General features: G+C 41.7%; 2 protein-coding genes across 3 annotated transcripts; both read left to right on the top strand.

Moving 5' to 3' along the window:
* Nucleotides 1–1,585: 1,585 nt before the first annotated feature.
* brdt (bromodomain, testis-specific) lies at nucleotides 1,586–14,919 on the top strand. 2 transcript variants are annotated; one of them, XM_068589627.1, is made up of 20 exons: nucleotides 1,586–1,909; nucleotides 5,694–5,964; nucleotides 6,160–6,297; nucleotides 6,615–6,753; nucleotides 6,892–7,010; nucleotides 7,112–7,462; nucleotides 7,585–7,713; nucleotides 8,077–8,259; nucleotides 8,352–8,533; nucleotides 8,623–8,912; nucleotides 9,312–9,437; nucleotides 9,529–9,690; nucleotides 10,408–10,463; nucleotides 10,559–10,712; nucleotides 11,167–11,237; nucleotides 11,908–11,968; nucleotides 12,068–12,174; nucleotides 12,668–12,861; nucleotides 12,983–13,202; nucleotides 14,203–14,919. In XM_068589627.1, exons 2-20 carry the CDS (start codon nucleotides 5,773–5,775, stop codon nucleotides 14,266–14,268), a joined length of 2,940 nt encoding a protein of 979 aa, XP_068445728.1. In that variant the 5' UTR covers nucleotides 1,586–1,909; nucleotides 5,694–5,772; the 3' UTR covers nucleotides 14,269–14,919. The 2 variants fall into 2 exon arrangements, with proteins under 2 accessions (XP_068445728.1, XP_068445727.1); XM_068589626.1 differs by having other exon boundaries at nucleotides 1,587–1,909; nucleotides 11,905–11,968.
* Nucleotides 14,920–16,032: 1,113 nt separating this feature from the next.
* On the top strand, nucleotides 16,033–25,093 carry ephx4 (epoxide hydrolase 4). The gene is made up of 7 exons (XM_068590069.1): nucleotides 16,033–16,664; nucleotides 17,915–18,000; nucleotides 19,010–19,167; nucleotides 21,099–21,227; nucleotides 21,590–21,693; nucleotides 22,381–22,529; nucleotides 23,313–25,093. Exons 1-7 carry the CDS (start codon nucleotides 16,422–16,424, stop codon nucleotides 23,551–23,553), a joined length of 1,110 nt encoding a protein of 369 aa, XP_068446170.1. The 5' UTR covers nucleotides 16,033–16,421; the 3' UTR covers nucleotides 23,554–25,093.
* The last annotated feature ends 290 nt before the right edge of the window (nucleotides 25,094–25,383 follow it).

Raw genomic sequence — 25,383 nt, 5'->3', positions numbered from 1 at the left:
ATATAAACTGAGTAATGTGATATTCATCGCGGACAACCAACATACCATGTAATCATTCAGTAAACACAACTATGTGGATTCTGTAGCCCCTCCTAAGGAGAGTGCAGACCAAGATAATTACAGTATTTTAAAAAGAAACATATACTTGTACTTGAGTAAATTGTACTGGGTTGAACGTTGCTTGTTCCCTCACTTGGTGTGAGGAGTTTATATGCATTCATTCAAAAACAAATAGCTGTTGTTACTCCTCACATTTGAAACATCAGGGGGCAGAGCCCTTTCCTGTATGACCTCCTCCCTTCTGAACAAGTTTCCTGTCATTGTCAGGGGAACAGACACTGTGTCAGTATTTACGGTCCGATTCAAAACCCATTTAGGAAATCTGACAATGACTTACCAGCAATGCCTTTCACTTTCTGCTGCTGTCTTGTATTTACTGTGCTGTGGACTCAAAGGAGGAAGGGTCACCTAGCCAATTTCCAAGGTGCATGGAGAAGGAGAGACTGTATTTCATGTAGTCTGTGAGCTATGAAGGAAATAGTAAGAATGTTTTACAATTGCCCCACAGCGGTGTAACGCACAACCTCTTGTGTGTTTGTTTTTAGGAGTGAAATAACATTGTATCACATCACAATAAAATGTCTCTCAGTTAACTACTTTTTGGTCTCAGAAACACAAACCACAACAATGTTACAAGGCTTCTGCTATTCAAACATCTTTTGCAGAAAACTTAAAATCCTAAAATGGTTTGCCCATGGCTCCATCTTGTGGACAAACGGTGTAAATGCTCATAATGATCTTATCTAAAGTCTTTTCATTTATGAGCAAAAAATATTGGGTGTTTCGCAAGCCTCTTTGATTTATTTTGTTTTTGTTTTTCCCAACATTCACCGAGCTTTAAAGTAATTTTTTTATTCTTCAATGTGTTTGTTTATCGACAGTGTACGCCTTAATGTGGTGAAATTATGTGTTCACATTGAATTTATGAGGTTAAAAATAAATCTAATATTAAATTATGATCAAAATGACCTGTGTTGCAGAATGCATTGGAGTAGTTGTGCTCATCAATGTTGTATTTTGTATTAGCTGGTTTCCCCAATCTTTACAAAGTCATTTGTGTTCCATCAGGAGCAAAAAGCAGGATTTCACCCGTATTTCCAGCTCACAAGAAGGAATCGCATGCCTCATTCCGGTTACCCTGGGAAAGTGTCACCCCAATTCATTGAAATACTGTGAACTCTATATGCAATAATACAAAACTGTATTCCTCAAACATGTGTGATTTTACATATCCGGTCATGTTCGTTCTAACATTTCGCAGTCACACAAGTATTGTAGTGACTTTCCAGGTAGATAGGGGCCGGTAACTTCAATGTTTTCAGTGAAACTGATTTTTCCGCTTCTGTGTCAGTACGTGAAGCCACCACTCCGCCCACATCCAGTCTTCCGCTCCTGCCGACTCACACATTCTCCCTCCGCTGTCCGCCCGCACGCGGAGGCACCCACACGAGTGACATTATTTACTGGAGGGTCGGTGATTCTGCACCGATCAGTCAGTATTCGTAACAATCGATAATCCTCCAGGATCCATCCATGCCATCGAGTTGCCAATTTCTTTGGAAGAACTTAACAAAAATGTTTATTTAACGCTTAAAAGAAAGAAAAGGAAAAACAAAACGGGTGGTTACACATTTGCAGGAAACACAGTCGGTTGCTTTTTTTTGTTGTTGCAAGAAACTAAATGTTCCAGGCGCCTTTTCCTGCAGAAAAGCAACGCGTAACACGTGCAGTTAGTGTTTTGACCAATCAGTTCTAGCGCCGCGAGCACAGGGGTATAAATGAGAGGCAGTTGCCGTAGAGACGTCTGCAACTGAAGAGTTGAACGCAAGAGCCCATGGTATCTCGTCAGGTAATGCTAGCACGACAACATTATTGTTCACGAAATGACATGTTTTCCAAACCCAAACTCTCGTTGTGGTTGCTGGTGTTGACAAACTGCAGTGCAAAACATTTGCCAACGCCGTCATAAGTTGGCAACGAGCCCGTAAGGTGAACCCAACAGCTAGCTTGCTAACGTTAAATGAAGATGAGCTAACGCTGGTTAGCTATGCTAGGTTAAATGCTGGTGTAAAGTGATTCGTGCCTGCCTTTTATTGACGTGGATTCAACAAACTCAAACAGCTGGTGCAAATGTGAAACACTTGGCTGTTGCCAAAATAACGTATTATATTATGGTTATTTCAGTTCCGACTGTCAGTTGGCGGTAGGTAGCACGCAAGCTAATGTGGTCAAAGTCGCCTGGCAACGTTAGCATTTAACGTTAGCTGGTTATCACATAACTTAACGTTAGCTCAATAACTGACGTGACTGCGCGGGTCAACATTCCGTCTTTTATATAGAACTAGTCAAACGAAATGGAATGCGTCTTTTCATGAAATCTTTTATTTTTATTTTTAAACCAACCGTTAAAAAACGCAATGCCCTCTAGTTTGCGTTAACGGGCTGTCGGCTATGTGGGAGTCAGTCTGCTAACCCATGTTGCTAAAATAACCGGTGGGCGTGGTGGAGGCTTCACGTGTTGGCCATCGCACTGTCAACAGCACAGCATGCGGCTCTGCTTTAGGTTCGAGGGAGTACGGAGTATTGGTTCAGTATCGTATGGTTTGGCACTCGTGGGTTGACTCATGTATTCAGGGCAGCCCTGAATGCTACACTGGAGTAATGGTAATTATTGTAATTATCTAAACTGCAGTAATGGTAATTATTGTGAGGGGTCCATGGGAAGAAGGAAACGTTTTGAGAGACCATTTGATGGACGTTTGCACGTCCTGGTTGGTAATTTCAATGTCATTCCAAAGTATTAGGTTTGTATTAAAATGCAGGACACATGTTTTCCAGCTGTGGGTAGTTTTGATGTCTGAATGCAAACAGTTAAGCAACAAACAACATAAGAGCATTGTGATTGTGCATGATTTAAATCTTCACTGGATTGTTTACATTGCCCTTTTTGCTTTGAGTATATATCTGTGATGAAGTCACACACTTTCTACATTTACTACAATATCCCTGATGCTTCTTTTTTTTCATAGCAAAGTGTTGTCATAGTTTCCTTTGTCTACTAATCGCTATTTTACATAGTCCAGAGTCTGCCGAAGCTGACCACTACTACATATATTTTGTAGATGCCATCATATGTGCCGCAAGACATGACCTTGCGGCACACATCATGATTTAATTTCTATTTACCAAGTTTCATTATGTTGCTTTTGAATTCTGGACAGTGAGTAATTAACAATGTTAAACAGTATTATAATAACCAGTAAATGCATGGCAATTTGAACTAAACTGATTATATTATAATTATTCAGTAGGAGTACTTTATTAGATTAATTGATATTCTTTCAGAATGTTTTGTGTGAAATAATTGTGAACATCAAGTAGAATTTGACTCCCGATCTCGCAAGTTAATGACAAACTCATTAGCAGATCATTGTGACAGCAAGATGTGTGACACTGAGGAACTCGTCATTTAATCGCCGAAGTGTGGGTCACATGCTCCCAACAAAAGGACAGAACTATGATGCGCTGAACTTCACTGAAAATTATTCATGTATAAAAAGTATTGTCTTCATTTGTCTTTTTTTATTTTTAAAGAATAAAATGAAAATAAGAAACAGAACTTGCAATGTAAACTTATTTGGTTTGGGTGTTAAAGCAAAACTATGTTTGACAAGACAATGTGTTAAACTTGCAGATTAAGAACCATAATTTTGTAAGTAGGAAGACTGGATTTCAGTCTTCAATACAAATCTATTTGTTTTACAGGCCCTCTTTTTTCCTTTTCTTTTTTGGACCTGCTCAGTTATTTGGAACCTTAACGTTGTTAATATTTTAGGTGTGTTTTGAAAGTGCAGACAACAAGATGTATAATTTTTTTTAACCTCCTATTTTCAATACATCTTCAGTTTCCAGAAAGCAGAAATACACTTGAACCATATTTTTTACTTAATTACATGGCACAGTTTGTTTATGGAACTCTGTCTCATAATTGTTTGAAACATGGTTCTATCATTGGTTATTGTTTGCTAAGCTACACTTTCGGAGATATGCTCTAGGTGGAGGTGTTACACATGTTGAGCAGGAAAGATGCTCCTGAGCGTCCACTGTGCTCTTGTGTGAGTGTTGCTACCTACTGGCAATTCAAATATACTGTTATACTGTTGGTGTCTTTCTATGATTTCATTAGTTTATCAGGGAGTTTTTAAGTGCACGGATGTAATTTACCTGTTTTTTTGTGTGCCTTTTTTATGCCACGATCAAACAGTGACTTTTTAATATCCGAGCAATATTAAGCATATTTAAATCAATAAGTCATTATCTCACCATCGCAAGCCTGAGAGGTGGTAATGAGTGACTTATTTTTCTCTTTGAACTGGAAGCTTGTTGATCCTCACTCTTGTCTGATGTTAAACTGGATTAGAATCAGAGTTATTACGTATTATGAGAGATGTTTCTTTAAGGTGTACCCAACTGAAATCCTGTGCTGCTAAATTAGTTTAACATCAAATGAAACAAAATGACTATTTTGGGATTGTAGCTGGAGGAATGTAAAATATATTCACGACTATTTCATAGTTTTGTGTGAAATTATCAACAAACCCTATCTTTAAAGACCAAAACCAACAACTGTTTGACTTTCCTACCTAAAAATGGGTCACAATTACACGTTTGTATTTCTATGCATGCTGTGGCCAGAAGCCAGAATTCTCAAAAACACTTTCTTCAAATCTGGCTCAAAAGTGCCCACTTGGACTAAAAGATGAACTGATTTGGATTTGGCAGATCAAGCTCACTTTGACCTCACACCGATCCCATTTTCGTGGAAATCTCCGCAATGCCTTCAGCGATAATTCATATGCTAATTAGGACAATTTCACATTATATTTTCCTTTTTTATTTCAGACTCATGAGTCCATATAGCAACAAATACAACAACAATATATACAATACAATACGAGGACGCAGGTTTAATCATCACAGTTAAAAAAGTCACTTGTGGTTAAAAACACACTTTTTCCAATATTTCCTGAAACAAGAAGAATACCTTGTAATACTCTGTTGGCTCAGTTGAGGCTTTCATAATGACATTTTCTGAGTCATTTAATCATTTAAATTTGTGTATAGAAAATAATTGATGTACTATAGGATAAAATGATGAAGTGATGACTTTTTAGACAGATGTGGGTGTAAACTGCAACATGACTTTTACAATAGTACGGTGATAATTAAAAAATCAGCTGGGCATTGTTTTTTGAGTTTTTTTTTTTTTACTCAGAACAACAGTAAATATGCATGGTATCAGATACTATTTTTCACATATTTAATAATCCACAAACAATGCTTGTTATCATGGATAACAATATCATGGCAAACAATATCCCCAAGGCAACATTAGCTGCTACTTTAAAGAACATATCCACATGTAGTAATGAACTGTCAGCAGTCAAGTTGCTTTGTGGGTAACGTAGGCACCAGGGATGTCAGATTTAAGGCAAATTAAGTTTCAGCACTGATGTTGTATTATGCAGTGACTGTGATTAAATTAATAACTTTTTCTGTTTTCTTTACAAACTGTAATCCCAAATGTACATTTTGATTTACCCACTGGAAACAACTCTTCACTCCTTGTTTAGGATAAAGTGTGATGGAACGCTAAGTTGCAGCAAAGCATACGACTGACTGTTTCCTCCTTAATGGCCTTTGGACAACACAATGACTGATGTGAAAGTCCGCCCCACTGTTGGCGGGAACCCCCCGCCACCAGAGGTTGTAAATCCCAAGAGTCCTGGACGTGTAACCAACCAGCTCCAGTACCTGGAGAAGGTGGTGTTCAAAGCTTTATGGAGGCATAACTTTTCGTGGCCCTTTCGCCAGCCAGTTGATGCAGTGGCACTGCGTCTCCCAGTAAGTAATAAGATGCTTATTGCAGCATCACAACCCATCTTTAAAATGTGTTGTTGAGATCTGTCATACTCTGTTGAACAATTGTATTTTAGGTGTTTTGAACCAAAAGTAGGTCTTGGTGGATAGGTTCCATTCGGCTGCAATCTGGAAAGGAAAGATCTGTGTATTCATGCCAGCGTATTTGTTGTCTTTCAGGATTATTATACAATCGTAACAAAGCCTATGGACCTAACAACTATTAAGAAGCGTCTTCAGAACAAATACTACTGGCAAGCACTTCCGTGTATACAAGACTTCAATACCATGTTCACCAACTGCTATGTGTACAATCGGGTAAGAGAATATTGATAATGGCGATGTCTAGCCCACCAACATGTTCACACAAACCGTCCATTAATAGAAATGCAATCAATATTAGCTGTGAGGAAGTTGTGTAATGTAAAATTAGGTCTGTGAACTAACGTTCACTAATCCCTAACTGTAATGCAGATGAGCAAATGTATACTCACCTGCCCAGAATTACTTCTTTTTTTTCTTTTGCAGTGCTAAAGATTACATCTGTTGTTTAAGCGAGAGTGGCATAAGAATGCATGCTTCAATGAGCCTTTTATTTCATTATAATAAATGCATTGTGCATTTTCTTTCCACAGCCTGGAGATGACATTGTTTTTATGGCACAGACTCTGGAGAAGCTTTTTTTGCAGAAATTGTCCACAATGCCCAAGGACGAGTGTGACATTAGAGCAATCACTACAAAGGAACCAGTGAAAGGGAAAAAGACGAATGCAGGTGTCTTGCACATTGTGTGTGCGTGTGTGACGGAGGCTGCCAGCATCTGTTAAAACAAACCCTATGGGTCATTTCATATTCTAAAAATAGCTGATACTAATTCCTGTGAATGTATTCACTCTACCTCTTGACATGCAGGCGCTATAAAGCAGAGATCCCTTGTGTCAGAAGTTGTTCTCCAGCAGACTGTGATGGTTATTCCACCTGATATGAGTCAATACATCCCACCCGCCCAGCTCTCAGAGATTGATGCAACAGTGAGTCATTTATTGGTTTGTAAACAAACTGACTTTATACAATCAACTGTCTCTAAGGGGAAAAACACCCTCTCTTCTTTTTTCCATCTCTGAATGTCCAGATTAAAAAAGGTTTTAAGAGGAAAGCGGATATCATGACCTCCAACCCTACGATCATCACCGGTGGTGACGTATCCCTTGCTGAGGATCATTCAGCACCTTGCACGTTACTTTCCAGGAGAGGCAGTGGAAGGCCCATCAAACCTCCAAAGAAAGACTTGCCTGCCTTTGAGAGCAAGAAGATCAGACTGTCTGAGCAGCTCCGGTGCTGTAATGACATCCTGAAGGAGATGCTCTCGAAGAGACACTATGCATATGGTTGGCCCTTTTACAGCCCTGTTGACGCGGTCACTTTTGGCTTGCATGACTACCATGAAATCATCAAGCAGCCTATGGACCTGAGCACCATGAGGGTAGGATGATTACGACACACATTACAACACTTCTATTCAGTATGAGTATGTATGTATATATGTGTGTGTCTATATATATATGTATGTATGTATGTGTATATATGTGTGTGTGTATTCCTCAGAGAAAAATGGATCAACGAGAGTATGGAAGCGCAAACGAGTTTGCTGCTGATGTCCGATTGATGTTCTCCAACTGTTACAAATACAACCCACCAACGCACGAGGTGGTCAACATGGCACGGAAACTGCAGGTATAGATTGTATTTTGAATGTTTCCCACCGTACATCACATGCCCACATACAATGCTACCATAATGGAGACCCACCAGCAAAGAATTTCAGTTAAAAACATAACAAATTCAAATAAACTAGCATTATCAACAGAATGGGAAGTAAAGCTACTCGTGCTCAAAAACTTCATAATCCATTGCGTTTATGAGCAGGATTTTTTTTTTTGCCTGTCTATTCATGCTATGAGTGGTAAAGGTTTATTTGTAGGGAACACTGTGCAAAATTGAATATGGATTGTATATGGAAGCCATCCTATGTCGACACATTGATATCAATACTATTATTTCTGTCACCTCTACAATAACATTCGTTTGAATCAACAGGAAGTTTTTGAGGCCCGATATCTGAAGGTCTCTCAGGAAGGGAGTTGTGCCATACCTCTCCAGCGAGTTGACCATGGAAAAAAAGACAGAGGTCAGAGTTCAAGCTCTGAAAGTGAAAGCTCCTCAGAGGCAGAGAGTTCCTCCGAGGAGGTGACCATGCAGCTGGCCAACCTGGAGGAGCAGGTTGCTATACATTCATGCCTGTAACCGTGCAATTGGCTTTTGAAAAGTTATTCTTTTCAGTGCATTTGACCGATTGATGGCTGGCTTTTCAGTTGAAATCTGTCCACGATGAGCTGAAGAGACTTACCCAAGAGCCTCTGATTAAACCCAAGAAGAAAGACAAGTTGAAAAAGGAAAAAAGAGCCAAAGAAAAGGATATTGCTCGACTAAAGCACAAGTCCTCAAAATACAAGTCTGTTGTAGAAAAATTGGCCAACCGCAAGAGCTCTACTTTGTAAGTTCAAATATGGTTTATATTATTGTGGAACAAAGTATTCCACATGTGCAAAGGCTAACATTAGGTGTTTCTATATTAATGTCTAGGCATGGCAAAAGACACAATATTCATGGCGTGACTTCAACATGTAAGGATGACGTCGCATCATTATCGGTCACTTACCAGGAGAAAAAACAGTTAAAATTGGACATCGACAAGCTGCCCGGTGACAAACTGGGCAAGTTGGTGGCAATCATTCATGCCCGGGAGTCCTGCCTGCGAGATTCCACTCTGGAGGAGATCGAGGTGGACTTTGAGGCGCTCAAGCCCTCCACACTGAGAGCACTGCAGAAGTTCGTTGCAGCATGTCTGAGGAAGTGCAACAAGGACATTCGCAGTAAGTACAGCTCAAAGCGGAACCTCGCCACAGACGCCACACACCACAACTGCGGTGCAGTATTTATTTTTTCCTGTTTGAAAATGCCCAGCTGGCGGTGCTTGAGAGCGCTTTGGATGCGCAGTGGGTTTTTTTCAGCTGCTTTGGCAGCGTCTCGTTGTTGGGATGCGGAATATCGGCAGAAGTAAACACCCACCCCTCCTCCACTGTTATTGGACGGCTGGGTGACAGTTACGAATGCAGCGTTTTATCTAAAGTTGAAAATCTCGTAACTCTAAGCAACCAGGAAACTGCAATATCGGGCAGCATTCAGCGTGGCACTCCTGCAGCAAAAAAATGTAAACAACATGCTTTGGAAGGAGCTCATATCGGAGGGTGATTATCTCTACTGTCCTGCAGAAAACAAGCCAGTGAAGCCCACAGGAGGTTTGCCAACAGGCAAACCGATGGACGCTGGGACATCACAGGTTGCCAGCAAAGAGCAGCACAAAGAACAGCACTTGATTAAGAAAACAAAGCCATTTGGTAAGATCTGAATGTAATTACCAATATAATTGCCACAGTTACGCTTCCATATCGAGTGTAAAATAAAAATGACCTTTTTTTCCATTAACAGCTAATATCATAGCAGCTCCTGACCTTAGTGAAAGCAGCAGCAGCACCAGCAGCAGCTCTTCATCCAGCTCTGGCACCAGCAGCAGCTGCAGCAGCAGCAGCAGCAGCAGCAGCAGCAGCAGTAGTAATTCTGGCACGTCCGATAGCAGTGATTCTGAATCAGGTGAGCTGCCCCATTTTCTTGTAGCGGACATTAATGTGTGCCTGCTTTGCGTTATCAGTGGCACTGATAATTAAAGCCCATTGGAGTAGGCAAGGCAAGGAAAACGCCAGTCTGACACTCTACACTAAAACATGTCGTCAGAAGAAACCCAGCGTTCTATTTCGAGTTTTTCAAATGGATGTTTCTTAAATTGACATCTACATTGACAAGCAAGAGATGCGCGTTTTTGGAAGGAATTATTATAATGATACACAATCGCCTATAGAACAGTATGCCTATGAAAACACGTTTTCTAAAACATAGTCTATAACTAACGTTTTCTGATTATTTTTTGTTTATAATGGAACCCAGTTAGCTTAGCTAAAGGTTATGTCCAATAGCACGGCAAACAAATCATTTGATGTTTTCAAATAAACACACTTTAAACTCAAATAATGGCTGATCTTAAACGCTACACAACCGCTACACAAATTCAGGGAATTTCTAGACAAACACTTTTTCATAAAAAACGTATACAAATGGTCAAGTGTAAATCCTGATAAACAGTAAGTAGCTACCTGTTTACCTATTTATTTAGTTTGGAAATATTTTTTTTGTTTGTATAAACTAATCATTAAAAAGCATGTGGACTTTATTTTGACAATGGTCCTGTCAGGTAATTGTCATGTTATATCCATCCACATTACTGATGAAATATTCTGACTACATGCCTTTCAGTGCCAAAACCAAAGAAGACAAAAAGTAAAGACTTTTGCCAGAAGGTGAAGGTGAAGGTAAACTCAGCATTTGCTTGCTTTAATCAAGATTTTCACGGCGAGAGTGCCTCACTGGTCAGCAGGAAAAGTAAGAAATGTAATTTCTCCTTAAGTCAAAAGGGATACTCAGTGCCTCTGGCAAGTGGATATCGGAGGCGACTTGCCAGCCCTCTCCTGCTTCGCAGTCTTTGGTGACAGAAACCAAATGCTACCCAACGCACCGCAACGTAGACCTGACCTGTGATGAGCTGACTATATCTCCCCCAGGTACTGCTTGCATTACTCCTTCATGTCACTAAGAGGGAATAAAGATTTGTCACACACAAAAAAGATGCACTTATTGCAATTAACAAGATGTTTCTATTCAGTGTATATTATATTTCCCTTCAGAAATGCTTTAATGTGATATCGGTTTAATTGTTTCTCCTACTGGTGTTAAAGTGGAAACCGTTAAGGCCGTTTTTAAATAGTTTTTTACTATTAACAATTTACACTCATATATTGGTATTTTTTAATGTTTTTGGGGTATTAATTCAGCTTTATCCCTGTTCCGCTTCAAACCGGTCTGAGCAGAAGAGTTAAGGTCCAGTCGGTTACTGGCTCCATCTCATTAACTTTACACCAGCTCTTGCTCTAAGTCGTACGAAGGCACAGCCATTCCTTGCCTATCGCCTGGTTCCCATGTGTTGAATATCAATATCTGCCCTTTGCTGTTTGACAGATCTGTCTGCCCTTTTATCCCCCATGGCTTCTCCGGATGTTTTGCTGGACTGGAATGCCACCAGATTTGAGGTAATTCCAAGGAAAATAAATCTTGTGACGCACACTTCTTGTGATAAATCTTGTTCCGAACGGCAACGACCTGTGTATCGACCTGTGTGTGTGTGTGTGTATCGATGAGATCATACAAGTCGGTTAATCTACTGTTAAAGGTTCTATGTGTCCTTTCTGCTTTACTGCTGACCTATTGTATGATTTACAGTGTAATTTAACCCAAAAAGCAACACTTTATCATACGCCAGACCAAGCTGCATCTACAGAGCCCTGCCCTGGCTGTACGTACAGAGCAAAAAACAACAACATTGAGTAAATAATCTTAAATTGGCGGAACCAAACATGTTGCTCCTTATTTAACTGGTTATATTAATATCACTGTGTCTACAAATCATTTTGCAGTGTCACTACTTGTGTTAAGTTGTGTATCAGTATTTAGTCTGTAACATTTTGTTATTTCTAAAAACACAAAATTATATTTTTATTGTATTCAGAACAAAGTAAAAACATTTATTTAAAAAGCAACAGGACCTATAATAGTACCACCCTATACTAAGTCTTCTTCACAGTTTGTATATCATGGATCATTTTTATGATAATTGTAATGTTTCTGTTTGTTCGGTCTTTAATAATCTGAAATGTTCCCTAAAGATTTAAAATCTTTAACCATATCTTTCCTATCCAGCAGGGCCCGGTGCTGTCTCCTCTGAGAGACAGCCCCCTGCAGTCCAAAGACGAGAGCAGGTCCAGTAAGTCACCAGAAGGCCGTTACTCTGAGATCACACTTTTCTTTTCTTTTTGTAACTAATCCTTCAGCAGAACACTTATTTTTAAATGGATTGTGCCAGATTCCAGATACCCTGAGGATTTCCCTGGCAGACAGCTGACCAATGTGCTTTACACCAACACAGCAAGTAACTTTGCCGGAGAGGGAAAAACCCCAATTCCCAAAAAGGTCAGCATTGTATCCTATTCCAAACAAGTGTTAACATCTTGTGGCGCATTCAAATGCTCTTCAGAAGATCCCATGAGCTATAAGTCGTAATGTGGAACCAACATGGAGGCTACAAAAAAGATGTATTGCTCAGAGCGTTTAAACACCGTGTTGATAGCTGTTTCCAGTGTTTGAGTGGCAACAAAGACGAAAGAAAAAGGTTTAGTGGTACTTTTCCTCAAACTTCAAGTGCCAAAGCATTTGCTGTCGTTGCTCCGATGTAAATTTTCATTGTCAGGAATGCTTTTTTTCTGACAGTGTTTTTCCTGAACTGGTTCTGCCCCAATAAGGATGCAGTATACGTCTGTCAGTATCAAGCGGCAGATGGACACAATTGTTGAGCCATCGTCTTATTCTGATGGGGGGTTTGCCCCAAAGAGGACTGCTGTAGACACCTGTTCCCACCTCCATTTGAAACGGACAAAAAGAAAACCTGTTGATTTGTCTTGTGTAGGACATTGTTCTGAAAAATGCAGAGTCCTGGGCAAAACTGATGCGGCAGCCGGTCACTGTGACGAAAATCAAGTCGTCAAAGGAAAGCTTCCAGAAGTTTCGCAAGGTGGCAATAAAAAAGGAGGAGCAAGACAAAGCCCTGAAGGAGAAACTGATGGAGGGCGGTGCAGAGACGGAGGCTCCTGAAAAGTGCAGGTATTCAGCGACTGCGTCAGACTTTTCTTAATTTTTCTGTGAAAACTTGGTGGGTGATGTATTTTTTTTTTTAAATGTAAAGGTGAATATTTCTGATTGAGGACATTCTCCCTCCATCTAGTTTACCAGACCCATGTAGAGCAGAAACCAATCCACAACCCATCAAGGAGGATCCCGATTCGCCGGAGAGCCTTGGCGCCAAAACCGCCGTGGGCGCTTCGAAAGACGCGGAACAGCAAAAGTCTCCCGCAGAAGCGCCGCCTCTCGCCACACAGTCCCCGGTGGACGGGGAGAGGGATTTAGCCCGCAGAAAGGAGCAAGAACGGCGCAGGCGAGAGGCCGTGAGTTCCCCTCATCCGTGTTCCAGTGCTGCTTTGTTGTTCTGAGGCCTGTCTCACGAAGCTGGGTTAACATTCTCGGGGTTTCCCTCAGTTATCCAGCTACACTTAACCAGATGTCCGTAGTCTCGCTTTTTGGTCTCACGAAGCCGGTTATCAACTTAAGTCAACCCAGGAGTGTCTCATCTAGATCCGTGCTTGTGCACATAAAAGGGGCGGAGTTAAATCCGTTGGACCAATTGTGCATCATGGAGAAGCCGCCGAGAGAAACGTATTTTACAACGGAGGAGCAAATTACGATCTTAAGAATGTATGAAAAATATAGAGAAAATATAAAAGCATAAAGCAACACTGCTGCAGCAGCCAGAAGCCGCAAGGAATCGTGGCAAAAAAAACCTGATTCTGTTAATGCGTAAATTACTGGGATTGTAATATTAAATCACTGTCTCAAATGTATGTTCTTGTTTTAACAATTCAACCTTATTTCAGTTGCAACCCCAGTGGAGCTAAAAGAACATGGGAGCAAGTTAAAACGAAATACAAGAACATAGTTCAAAGCGGTCAGTGAGTTTATTATAATATCTTTCAGGCTACATGTATGATGGATGATTTTGCCGGTCACGAAACGCGCGCTCTCTGCGGGGCGCAGCTCTTACTATCCGTGCGCCTTCCTCAACAGGATTCTGTAGAAATGGGCAGGTGATTTTTTCCAGGACAATGATTGGCCAGTAGGCGTCTTTTATCCCCGCCGAGATCTTATCCGGGAACTTAACCTGCTCTGGAGCAGGTTAGGCGTTCAGCATAAGTTACCGAAGCAACGGACCCCGCTAAGAAGTGAACCAGCTTCGTGAGACGGAAAACTCAGAGTTAATCCAGAAGTTACCTCGCTAAGCGGAAATCCAGTTTTGTGAGACAGGTCTCTGGTGTCGGTGAAATGGCTTCTTTTCTCTCTTTTTTTGACCTACTGACTGCTTGATTAAAGATTGTGCTTTCTCTTTTCTAGATGTCTGGGATTGACATGACTATGCAGCGGGACATCATGACTTCATTTGAACTCAACCTGGACTAAAAGACTGCTGTGTGCGTTATTTCGGTGAATAGCTCGAGCTGTTGGCTCTTTCTCGGGCACAAAGGACAACTTCAGCATCAACCTTATGTACGTCTTGGAGACTATAAAATAGAACGTTTGGTTTGCAATGGATGGTAAGCGTCTACGCTAATGCACTATTGAGTTGGAGATGATCAGGGTGTCGCACTGTCAGAATTCCTCCCCGGACATTCTCTTTGAGGCGTGTTTTTCCGTTATTTTTCTCCACCTGTGGATGAGTCCTCCTTCAGCTGACTGTTCAAACGTTGCCACCTTGTCTTGTTTGTTTAAATGTGCAGTGTTGTTTCGTTCTTCTGCTACATGATGCCCTTTGGTAAACACTTACCACCATTCTTAGACAAAACACCTATTTTATATGTTTACGGCACAATGCACGTATTACTTTTCTTTTCTTTTTTTCATTGCACAAAAGTAAAAACAACTTTAAAATGAAAGGTTGGTAGGTAAATAATCTCAGTTCCTGATTTGCCTTGAAAATGCCATGTTAACTTTACACACACTGCACTTTGTTGTTCATACAGTTCTGACTGTTCCAAAGTTAATTTTGGAGATTATCAACATGTTCTGTATGTTACAGTTTGTATATGCTAAATAAATAAGAATTTATTTCTTTTTCTTTTTTTTTACTCAAAATAACAAAGCTATTTCTACGAAGTAAGCTTCATCACTTCATGAATATATATTCACGAAGTAATGAAGCTCACTTTATGAAATATATATATGTATTTATATCTACATATATATGTGTGTGAGTATGTATAGTATACATGTGTGTATATGTATGTGTGTATATACATATATTCATCATACATATATGTGTGTGTGTGTGTGTATATATATATATACATATATTCATCATACATATATGTATGTGTGTATGTATATATGTATATATATGTGTATATGTGTGTATATATATATGTGTATATATATGTGTGTGTATGTATATATATATATATATGTGTATGTATATATATATGTGTATATATATATATAATTTTGATAATTATATGATCAGACTGCTGTTAGCCTGCAAATGAAATTACAAGGCTGTTTTACTACACTCTATTTGAATTATTCATGTTTATGCTTTGCTTATTAATGAATTCAGCTACATTTGTGCTTTATTTGGTCAGCTCTGTGGCTCCATATTTGGTCGTTTACAACGGAACGTCGGTCTTCATCTGCAGTCACGTGAGGGATTACGTTAATCTGAAAGTGGTTAACTGGTTTATAGCGTGCTGCTTGCTAAAAACATTGTTCTTTTTCAGTTTTAATGCGATGGTCAATTCTGAGATTAAGAGCTATACTTCACTTCCAAAACAAGTCTTCGGTCAGATAGTGGAAAGGTCTTTGTCTTCCTACTTTTGTCGATAGCGTTCTACTGAAATCACCCCGAGCAGCACCAATACCTTGTTTACATAACTAAAGATACAATAAATAGAAAAAGGGTAATGAATGGTGGATGTTGCGTGGGCCATATAGATATATATTCGGTTTAACCCCAGCTGTTCACCCGGGGAGTCTCCTCCTCACCCTTTCATATATGAACGCGCTGCCCGTCACGTGACGAGCACCTGCTAATTAAGGTCGCCTCGCAACCACTTACCGTGCCAGAACAGGTCGGTGAACACGGTTGAAACCCCCGAGAAATACGTCATCGACTACCAGGGGAACGACCAGCACGTGCACGCTGGTCTTTTGTTGCCACAACAGGAGCGCGCAGCCCCGGTGCTCCGCAGTGATTAGTGTTCTTTGCGGGCTTCCTCTCTCTCCCTCTCAGACGCCACCGAGCGGCTCGTCGCCCGGTTTCGGACTTCGCCTTGTAGCGTCAACAACGCGTCTCCCGCTAAACGCGCCGCTGCGCCGCGCTGTCACGCGTAAAGCGTGAAGTCTGACGCGATGGTTCTCGCCGCCGTCCCATTCAACCGTGTGTGTCGGGATCCTCCCTTCAGCCAGTCGTGCGTGTGTGCGCTGGTAACGACACAACGGCAGCGCTTTTAAAAACACCGACAACGAGCGATTGACGAGCCAATCAAGAGGTAACTTGATCCGAGGTTGATTTTTTTTTTTTTCTTTCTTCTTTTTTTTCTTCCCTCTGCGGCAATGTAAAGATGGCGAGAGTGCTCCACAACTTGCTGTTATTTCTGTTCCGACTTGCGCTGAAGATCAGAGTGCTGGGCTACTGGTCCCTGATCTACGGCTACTGCGCGCTCTGCACCACCGCGGCCCTGCTCAAACTTTGCTGGAACATCGTGTTGAGGCCGACGGCCACCTTCCAGTGGGCCATCCGTGAAACTCCCCCGGCTTGTCTGAGCGACACGTCCTTGGGAACCCACTGTTATGTCCGGATCAAGGTAAGACGCGCACGCGTGCACTTGGATACTAAAAGGTGTTCGGTACCTGCAAGGGGCGAAAAGAAGAAGAAGAAGAAGAAAGCCCATTGTGTGTTTGTGTGTCTCTTGCGTGCTATTGGACGTTCACGTGTAAAATGCTGCAACACCTTGCCCGCCGTGTCGCAGTCGTGCGGACACAAACAGGCCTGATCTTTGAGCGGATCATCAGACTCCTGTTTATTTTTTTAAACGTTTTTTCGGGGGGTTTTGTTATTGTTGTTGACGCTGCGCTCAGGTGGTGCTGAAAGAACAGCTCCTGTGCCTCACGTTTCCAACATGCGGCGGGGCTGCCAGCACCGAGAACAACCTTTATGTGTTCACGGTTATGTGATTAAACATCAAGGACTGTTACACACACGCTCACAAAAACATTTAAATTCAGTCCTGAGTCTATGTACATGGTTGTTACTATCAGTAAATTGTATGTAAAGTACCCAAAAGTGCTCGCTGTTCATTTGTTGTTATGTTGACATGTATTATTGGATTATTGAGATGTTGATATTACACATTTAAATGGTGTGGCTCATCCATGAGCTCATTTTAATTACTGTACACACTGTTAATAACAGTGCATGATGGGTGATAAGCTGATCAAACGTGAAATACTTTACTGCAGCTGTTGGATATATGTAATGCAGTCATGAGTACAATATGCAAAGTAGCAGAAAATGTTTATATATAAAAGGCTAAGAAATACAGTATAGGCTCGAGCTGAAGCATTAAGTTATATTCTTATCTCTACAATTATATTGTGCATAACTTTAGCTCTAAACCAAAGCCGGTTTTATCTTTCTGCTGGGATGGGACATGATGCAGATTCATCTAAAACAGAGATGACTTGTAGAAAGTTGACTCAGAGAACCATGTTTCTTTGAGAAATGCACATGGGTAAAGTAAAACAAGAATAAGCAGACAAATAGCAATAGTAAGAAATAAAGAAAGGCTGCCAGAGGATCAAATAAGATGTCCAATGCGTGCCAAGATAGGCCGCATGTCCATAGCTGCCTAGATGGATGTGTCCGGTCACGAGGAAAAATAAGCGTGATTGCACGACATCGCAAGGCTGTGTCTGTTATTTTCCTTTTATATTCCTGTACTTCTATTGTTTTCCTTCTGATTACACAACTGCTTTCCGCTTCCCTGTGGATACATACGTTTGTGCGTGAATACTCTGATGTGTGTTTTCCTCTTTTTTTTCTTCTCCCCTCCAGGAGTCTGGCCTCAGGTTCCACTATGTTGCAGCTGGAGAGAGAGGAAAGCCACTCATGCTGTTCTTGCACGGCTTCCCAGAGTTCTGGTAGGTCAAAGAGAAATTGGGGCGTGGGGCAATTGCAGCAACTGCAGCAACAACTCCACTCCACTCCACAGCAGCGGACAATCCCGACTGTAGGTTCACGTTTGTTCAGTCGCTTGGCGTTTGTTACTTTGGACACCTCTCTTGAAAAACGTCTCCTCGGCTATAAAGCAATTCTTTAAATCTCTGCAGACTTTCCACGGCAGCGAGGGAGTGCTCATAAAAAAAGAAGGTCCGACGCATTCAAGATCCCTTCTTCCTGATATGAAATGGAGAGAAAGATGAAAATAAATGGTCCCGAGCGCTGCTTCTGCATCGGGGCCAAAGAGGTTGTCAAAAGCTATAAGCCCGTCCATATCTCTAGCATACTATCTCAGCTGCCGACAGGACAGGGATTCATTAACGGGTTAAGGGAGCTTCTTTCTGCTTCACTTCCCCAATATATATACTCTTCACAGGGATGATGAACCGTGCTGACTCCTATAACTCCTATAACGCTGTCTGAATGGGAAGAGAAAAAACCGTGCTAATTCCCACTCAGAAAATGAGAAAGAAGAGAGTGTGTGCGTGTGACGGAGGAGTTCCGAGGGGCTTACTCCGCTTTAAACCTCATCTATATTCTGAGATCTGAGGGTTCAGTATGGGGTCTTATATACTGTCTCATCAGAATCACAGTCATGGCCTCTGCATTCTGCCGAGGAGGAGGATCTCCTCAGTCGTGATGAGGAGCTTCTGCAGCAGACAAGATCAATTCAGTTAGAAAGTCATCATTAAACAGCTGATGAGACTATGACTCAGACGGCAGTGAAGGCACACGGCCCGCCACTGCGACTGGGAATGTAGGAACCACTTTTATGGGGTTTAAAAGTCACGATATCGCAACTTCTGCTGTTTTGATTTTTGGTAATTCTTTTTTATTAGCAAGCTCTCCCAACGGCAATTCAACAAGCAAGTATTCCAAAAGAACAAACGCATGAAGAAGTCATCTCTGCGTGTGTTTGTGTACCCGCAGGTTCTCCTGGCGCTACCAGCTGCGCGAGTTCAAGAGTGAGTTTCGCGTGGTGGCCGTCGACATGCGGGGCTACGGGGAGTCCGACCTGCCGCTCTCCGCCGAGAGTTATCGCTTCGACAACCTGGTCACCGACGTCAAGGACATTGTGGAGTACTTAGGTAAGACAATGCGGCAAACATTGCGTCTGCGATCTCCGAGGAGATAGCGTCTCGAGTCAAAAAATAAACTTGTTTATCAGTCTTAAGCTGCGCGGCGTGACAAACTTCCTGTGACTCATTCACACTGAACGTGGCACATTGTGCAGACACGGAGCCCGCAAGCCGCCGGCTGCACGCTCATACTGACGGGAAGCGATGGAGCCCGAGGCCTTCTGCGCACACCAGCAACCAACAGTGATTATCTGTCTAGGGTGACTGGCCAGCATGTCACAGTTTTAGCACTGCTCACCGGATGTGTGAAATAACCTGCCTTTAGTATTGAGACGTCATTGACGGTGCTCCGGTGACCTCTAACTCAGCAATGTTTCCTCCTTCACACCTGTCACCTCATGTTCCAGCGTGGCACAGTTCAGCTACGAGTGTTAGTGCTGATTCCAAGAAAACTGAAATAACTCTGATGGTCTTGACTTTGCTACCCATTCCCACTATCCTCACCAAATTATAGCTGCAGCAAAAAGCGTATTTTAGACCCCTAAAAGAAACCTACAAAAAATCAATATCAGTTTAAAGTGTTCACTATATTTAGAATATTTTCACTGTTTTACCTCTCTGCTAGACAACCCTTTCCATCAGGGAACCAGAGCTGTTATATCTATCGATGCTCTCTTCTGAGCCACCAGACTCCCTTTACAAAAAATTGTCATTTTACAGGTCTACCGCTGCCTCCATCGATCAGTTTATTACACGATTGATTCAGCGTTTTTTTGTAAATCTTCTGCGAGGTAAAAAACACTGTTTCTGTCAAAGGAGTCTGGTGGCTTGTAAGAGGGCATGCAAACAGTTTTGTTTTTGACATGCAGCAACGTAAGCAGATATTCGAAGTTTGTGTCTATCTGGAAAATTTTAGTCAGATGTTCAGGTGACCGGCTGTCGCAACTGTAAACGGAATTGATATTGTTTCTAAAACCCCTTCCAAAATGAGCTGAAAGGCGCTAAAATGCTCTATAAAGCCGAGTGGAACTGCTTAGACAGGTAATGCTTCTTTATAGGTTCATCACTACAAGCCATGCCGTTCAGTTCATTACACAAAGTCCTTCGTTGTTATAAAAACATTTGGTTGTGCAGCTTTAAATAATTCCACAACAGTCTGTGTTTCACAATGTTTAACTCAGTGAAGGTCTGTCCCAGAAGAACCACAATGACCTGTAAATATTCTCAAGCAAGACATTTCTGATTTAATATTTACACTCTGAGAAAGTGCTTTTGAGAGAGGTCTATTGTTAATGTTTTGTAGCTCTTCCTATTGTTCTTGTTGTCTATAGCTGATTTCTCAACAGTGCTTCCAGGAGATAAGCACTTAGTAATGCATATTGTTGCCAATCATTCACTCAATGGTCTTTAGAGTGGAAGTGGGAGACTCGCATTGATCGCGTAACAACTGCTGGACTGATCTGTGATTGGACTTCGGGGCCAATTTGTCCACCATGCTGTCGAAGCCCACATGGTCCACACAATCAGAGACTTGGCCTTTAACCGTGCATGGCAAGTAGCGTTACCCTTTTCCTCGCCGCAATGGCCGTTTCCAAAAATGGCTCCCGGACTTGGCTTGTACGACGATCCTTTTTTTAAAGAGCACGTGCTGGTGTGATTCATACCACTGGCTGTAAATGACACCAGCAAAAGGTAAGAGGATTAGTTTGCAGACATTGGAACAATAATGTGATCAGAATCCGTCAGACTGATGCCCTGACCTTGATCTGCATTTGGCTGTATGTCATGAAAGACATTCATTTGATGGTTGTAAATGTCCTCTGAGGGAGGAAGCCGGCCATAAAGAAGTGAGAACAGTATTGATTTCCAGGCCCTGGCGTGCCTTAATGCCCTTCTGCTGCAATAACAGTTGCTCTGTCTCACGTCCGTTTGTTTCCAAGGGTACAACAGATGTTGCCTGGTTGGCCACGACTGGGGTGGGACCATCGCGTGGCTGTTTGCCATTCACTACCCAGAGATGGTGACGAAGCTCATCGTCCTGAACAGCCCCCATCCTTCTGTGTATACAGGTAGGATTTTTGACGACATGCAAATAAATGGACCGCCCAGACAGCAGAATCTTGATGTTATGGAAAAAAAATGAGCGAAACTCGGGTTTGGCTTTTGCTTTAATTGTTATTATCATTAATTAGGTATCATTACTCCAATTCCACATTTGCGTCCATCTGGCAAATCCTCCCTTGCCTGAAGGGGAAGTTGATGAGAGGCTAATTACAGGCAGCTGATGGGAAGCCGGGACAGCTGGTTAAACTGGAAAAAGTCGTTGGGAGCTATCGCGTCGGCGACCCCTGCGGCCAGCGCGTGCAGGCGAGGCGCCGGGCTGGAGTTTAACCGTCAAACAAACAGCTGAACTTCTCTCCTTCTCTTCCAGATTACGCTCTGCGTCACCCGAGCCAGCTGCTGAAATCAAGTCACTTCTTCTTCTTCCAGCTGCCCCGTTTCCCAGAGTTCATGCTCTCCATCAACGATTTCAAGGTTGTGTGTGTGTGTGTGTGTGTGTGTGTGTGTGTGTGTGTGTGTGTGTGTGTGTGTGTTTTAATAAGGCAGTCCTGTTGAGAATGTGGAATAAAGGGGCACAGTGCATGTAACTTGTGGACAGTGCTGGTTTGCCAAACCGTTTGTTTTTTAGAAAATGCAAAGTTTATCTTTTTTATTTTGTAGTTTTTGACATTTTGGACATGACTACTTGCTGTTATACTAAGAGTTGGAGGATACCACTACATGGCATGATGAGGTTAAATTGATACCACTATCACATCTCTTTTATGTTGAGCTTAGCTTAGCATGAAGTTTAGCTTAGCATAATGACCTGAAGCAGTGAAGGGGGCAAGGGAGGGGCTGCAATAAACACATTACATCTTGATTGTTTACAAACACAATCTAAAAGATTTGCATTGATTTAAGATTCGTTTCGCCTTTTTCAAACTTCATCCCATTGTCAGAGTGACGACACAGTTTAGATATATATTACTTATGAAGTGCACTATTGGATAATGTTCATTTATGCCTGTGTTTGGAGTTTTCAGAAGTAAAAGCACCGCATGTAATGACAATGTATAGGTCCGAGTAGCAGAGTATCTTTACTGACTTGGCTGTTAATGCTTTCCTGGTCAAATGGAACCAGTCACATGAATTCACCCGGTGCTTTTACCCTGCCTTTAGGCTCTGAAGGCCCTGTTCACCAGCCGCAACACAGGGATCGGAAGAAAAGGCCGGTGGCTTACAGCAGAGGACTTGGAGGCCTACCTGTATGCACTCTCACAGCCGGGGGCTCTGACCGGAGCCCTCAACTATTACAGGAACGTCTTCAGGTGGGGAACACTTCACTCACAAAGGGCTCTGCCGTTCAAAGCTTTGCTGCCGTCAGAGCACAAGGCCGGACATTTACATTTACTTACACTCGCACTCGCTGTCATTTGTACTCGTGAGGCTGGCTGTCTGACTCAGAGTGATATACCACACAGAGGATCAAAGAAATAAATATATATGAGCGCATATATTTCTGACAACTGAATGTGAACTGCACATGCATGGCCGAGCGCGCCATCTGCTCCCTTCTCGAGCAATGGGATATCTCGGAATAGCTGTTGTGTGCTTATATAAAGGAGATCTCAATGACCCATGCCCAATTAGTCTCCCCGCAAAGCAAAGTATTCTGAATCTAATCACCAGAGACACAAATACATGAACACATGGCAACATCCATCCATGCGTTTTTACGTAGCTCCACTTATCCAGTCCAGAGTTGTGAGGAGGGATGTACATTGTGTACAGTAACTTCAGCTTCATGACTGTAGGGGAGATTGGGCAAGAGCTTCAATTCAAGCTCATTCAAGCTCTGCAAGTGTTTCTAGACTCATTGCTAATCTTATGAACTATGGCCCTGTTTAATTCAAGTGTCCCAGTAAGTATGTACAGCGAGCCAGCATGAACCATCCCACGACCCTGTGTCAAAGTGTCTTCCTAAATTGTAGATATTGACTCTCCATAACTGCTTATGCTTTTTTCCCCCCTGTTTTTAAGATGTAATTTTCCCTTTTAAAATCTATCATGAAATAACCTTTGGGTCTTGTCCCCCCTTTTTCTCTCCTCAGCTCCCTCCCCCTGAGCCAGAATCATGTCAGGTCTCCTGTGCTGCTGCTGTGGGGCGAGCGGGACGCCTTCTTGGAGCAGGAAATGGCCGAGGCCTGCCGCTTGTACATCCGGAATCACTTCCGTCTCAACATAATTTCAGGAGCCAGCCACTGGCTGCAGCAGGACCAGCCCGACATTGTGAACACCCTCATATGGACCTTCCTCAAGGAGGGAGAGGGACGTAAAAGCCACAGGAACTAAATCCACAGCGAGGCCTCCTCTTCCCCTGCCCCCACCACCACGCTTGCCACACCCGGAAGCCTGGAATATGCCAGCAACATAGTGAAAATGCAATCATTCTTTAAATAGTTCACAATTCAAATTTTTTTTTTTTTTTTAAGAAGTCATCAGTAAAGGAAAGAATCAAAGCACACTTCACTGGAGAGGACACATGAGCATCATGGGTGACACATATTCAAAATGTTTTTTTGCACATGACGCCCGCCTTAAAGTTCATTGGTTACAGCATCACAAAATGTGTGGCAAACAAATCTCCTCGTAACGTTTATTGTGTGGTGCCTTTTTTGAACTTTTTGCGTTGTAAAGATGTCCTGAGAGACTGCTGTACTTGTGCTTTTCTTCGGGTCACTTCACTGTCCTTAGGGCTCAGTCCTTTGGGAAGCCGTGACTCTCCCTCTCCCTTATCAGGTTGTGTTATCTGCAGGAGTAATTTATTTATTTATTCTTTTTTTACATCTTTTTTTTCCTCAGAAATACTCAAATGTAGAGAATGTCGTTATCTTGATCTTCCGGTATAGAAATGTGGTTGACTATTGTACTCTTTTTGTATCTATTCCTACACACTGCATTTTGAAATTCACTGAGCCAAGTCTACACTATTTGAGTTTTTATAAATAAACTAAATGTCAATCTGTTGGGACAACACAGCTCTTTATTTAAGGGGATGATGGCAGTGGTGCGTTTGAAGCTGTGCAGCGTGCCCCTATTGACCTCCGTCTGTTTGCTGCCGTCTCTGAACTGTCACTCCGAGCTTTTACACAGAGGAGATGAAAAACACCAGAAATAGCAATGGACATGTTAAATATAGCACAGAACTGAGGGGCACAGAAGTTGGTTATTTTGGGTCTCTTCAAAAGAACAAACATTATTTTATTTTTGTATTCATATTCCTTCTTGATGCTGTTATATGGCAACATAATTGTTGATGTTGAATCACACTGAGGTTTCTTACATGAACATGTGTTTAGCAGAAACACCAGCAGCTTTTTAGAGAATAGATCATTCGGGCAATGGATGATTATGTCTGTGTCAAACAATTTAAACCATTCGAGAATATTTTCCTCATTAGTGACTTGTTCTATAATTTATCAAGCTTTAATTGATTGTCTCTTAACTATTAATGAACCCATTAGTTTCAGCATAACCCTATAAAGTCTTGTTGTGAAAAATCAATATTGCACCAAATCTGCACCACTCTGCAGTAGATCTCACTATCCAACCAGATTTGACATTTTGCTTAATGCTGATTCAAACATTTACAGTTACATTTGCGCTGACATCCTAGGTTAGGAGTAATGATGCAGGAGAGGACAATGACATCAGCGCCAGTCAGGGGCAAGCTCTCTTGTTGCCTTCCAGGCAGTCGGAAATATTGGAACCAGCACATATTTTCCAGGGCAGTATTGTTATGATCTTTTTTTTTAAGAGAAAAAAAGGATGCTTATCATACAGATCAGAGCAGAGACACGACTTCCCCAATATAAGCATTATCCTTATTATCATTCGCTTTTTTAATAGAATGTTTGCATGTTTTTGTTCCATTAAAAAATAAATGAATGAGACAAATTAAGCTTGTGTGAAACTATTCATTAAAATATTTGACTATTATAGGCTAATGTATAGTTGTCTATTTACACTGTAGACTTCACACAACAAAACATTATTTTTAAATGCACCAAGATGAATCAAATATTAACTGCAAAAATAGGCCAACTGATTGACTCCGATCTGAGTGTCTTTGCTGACTTGACTCGACGCTGTAGTCTGAATTATAACGTGAGGTGTCCATGT

The sequence above is a fragment of the Clinocottus analis genome, unplaced genomic scaffold (genome assembly GCF_023055335.1).
Source record: "Clinocottus analis isolate CAN_PGR_092001 unplaced genomic scaffold, fCliAna1.0.p SCAF_23, whole genome shotgun sequence".
Taxonomy (NCBI): domain Eukaryota; kingdom Metazoa; phylum Chordata; class Actinopteri; order Perciformes; family Cottidae; genus Clinocottus; species Clinocottus analis.
The sequence above is the reverse complement of the archived record's forward strand: the minus strand, read 5'-3'. Positions and strand labels throughout refer to the sequence as shown.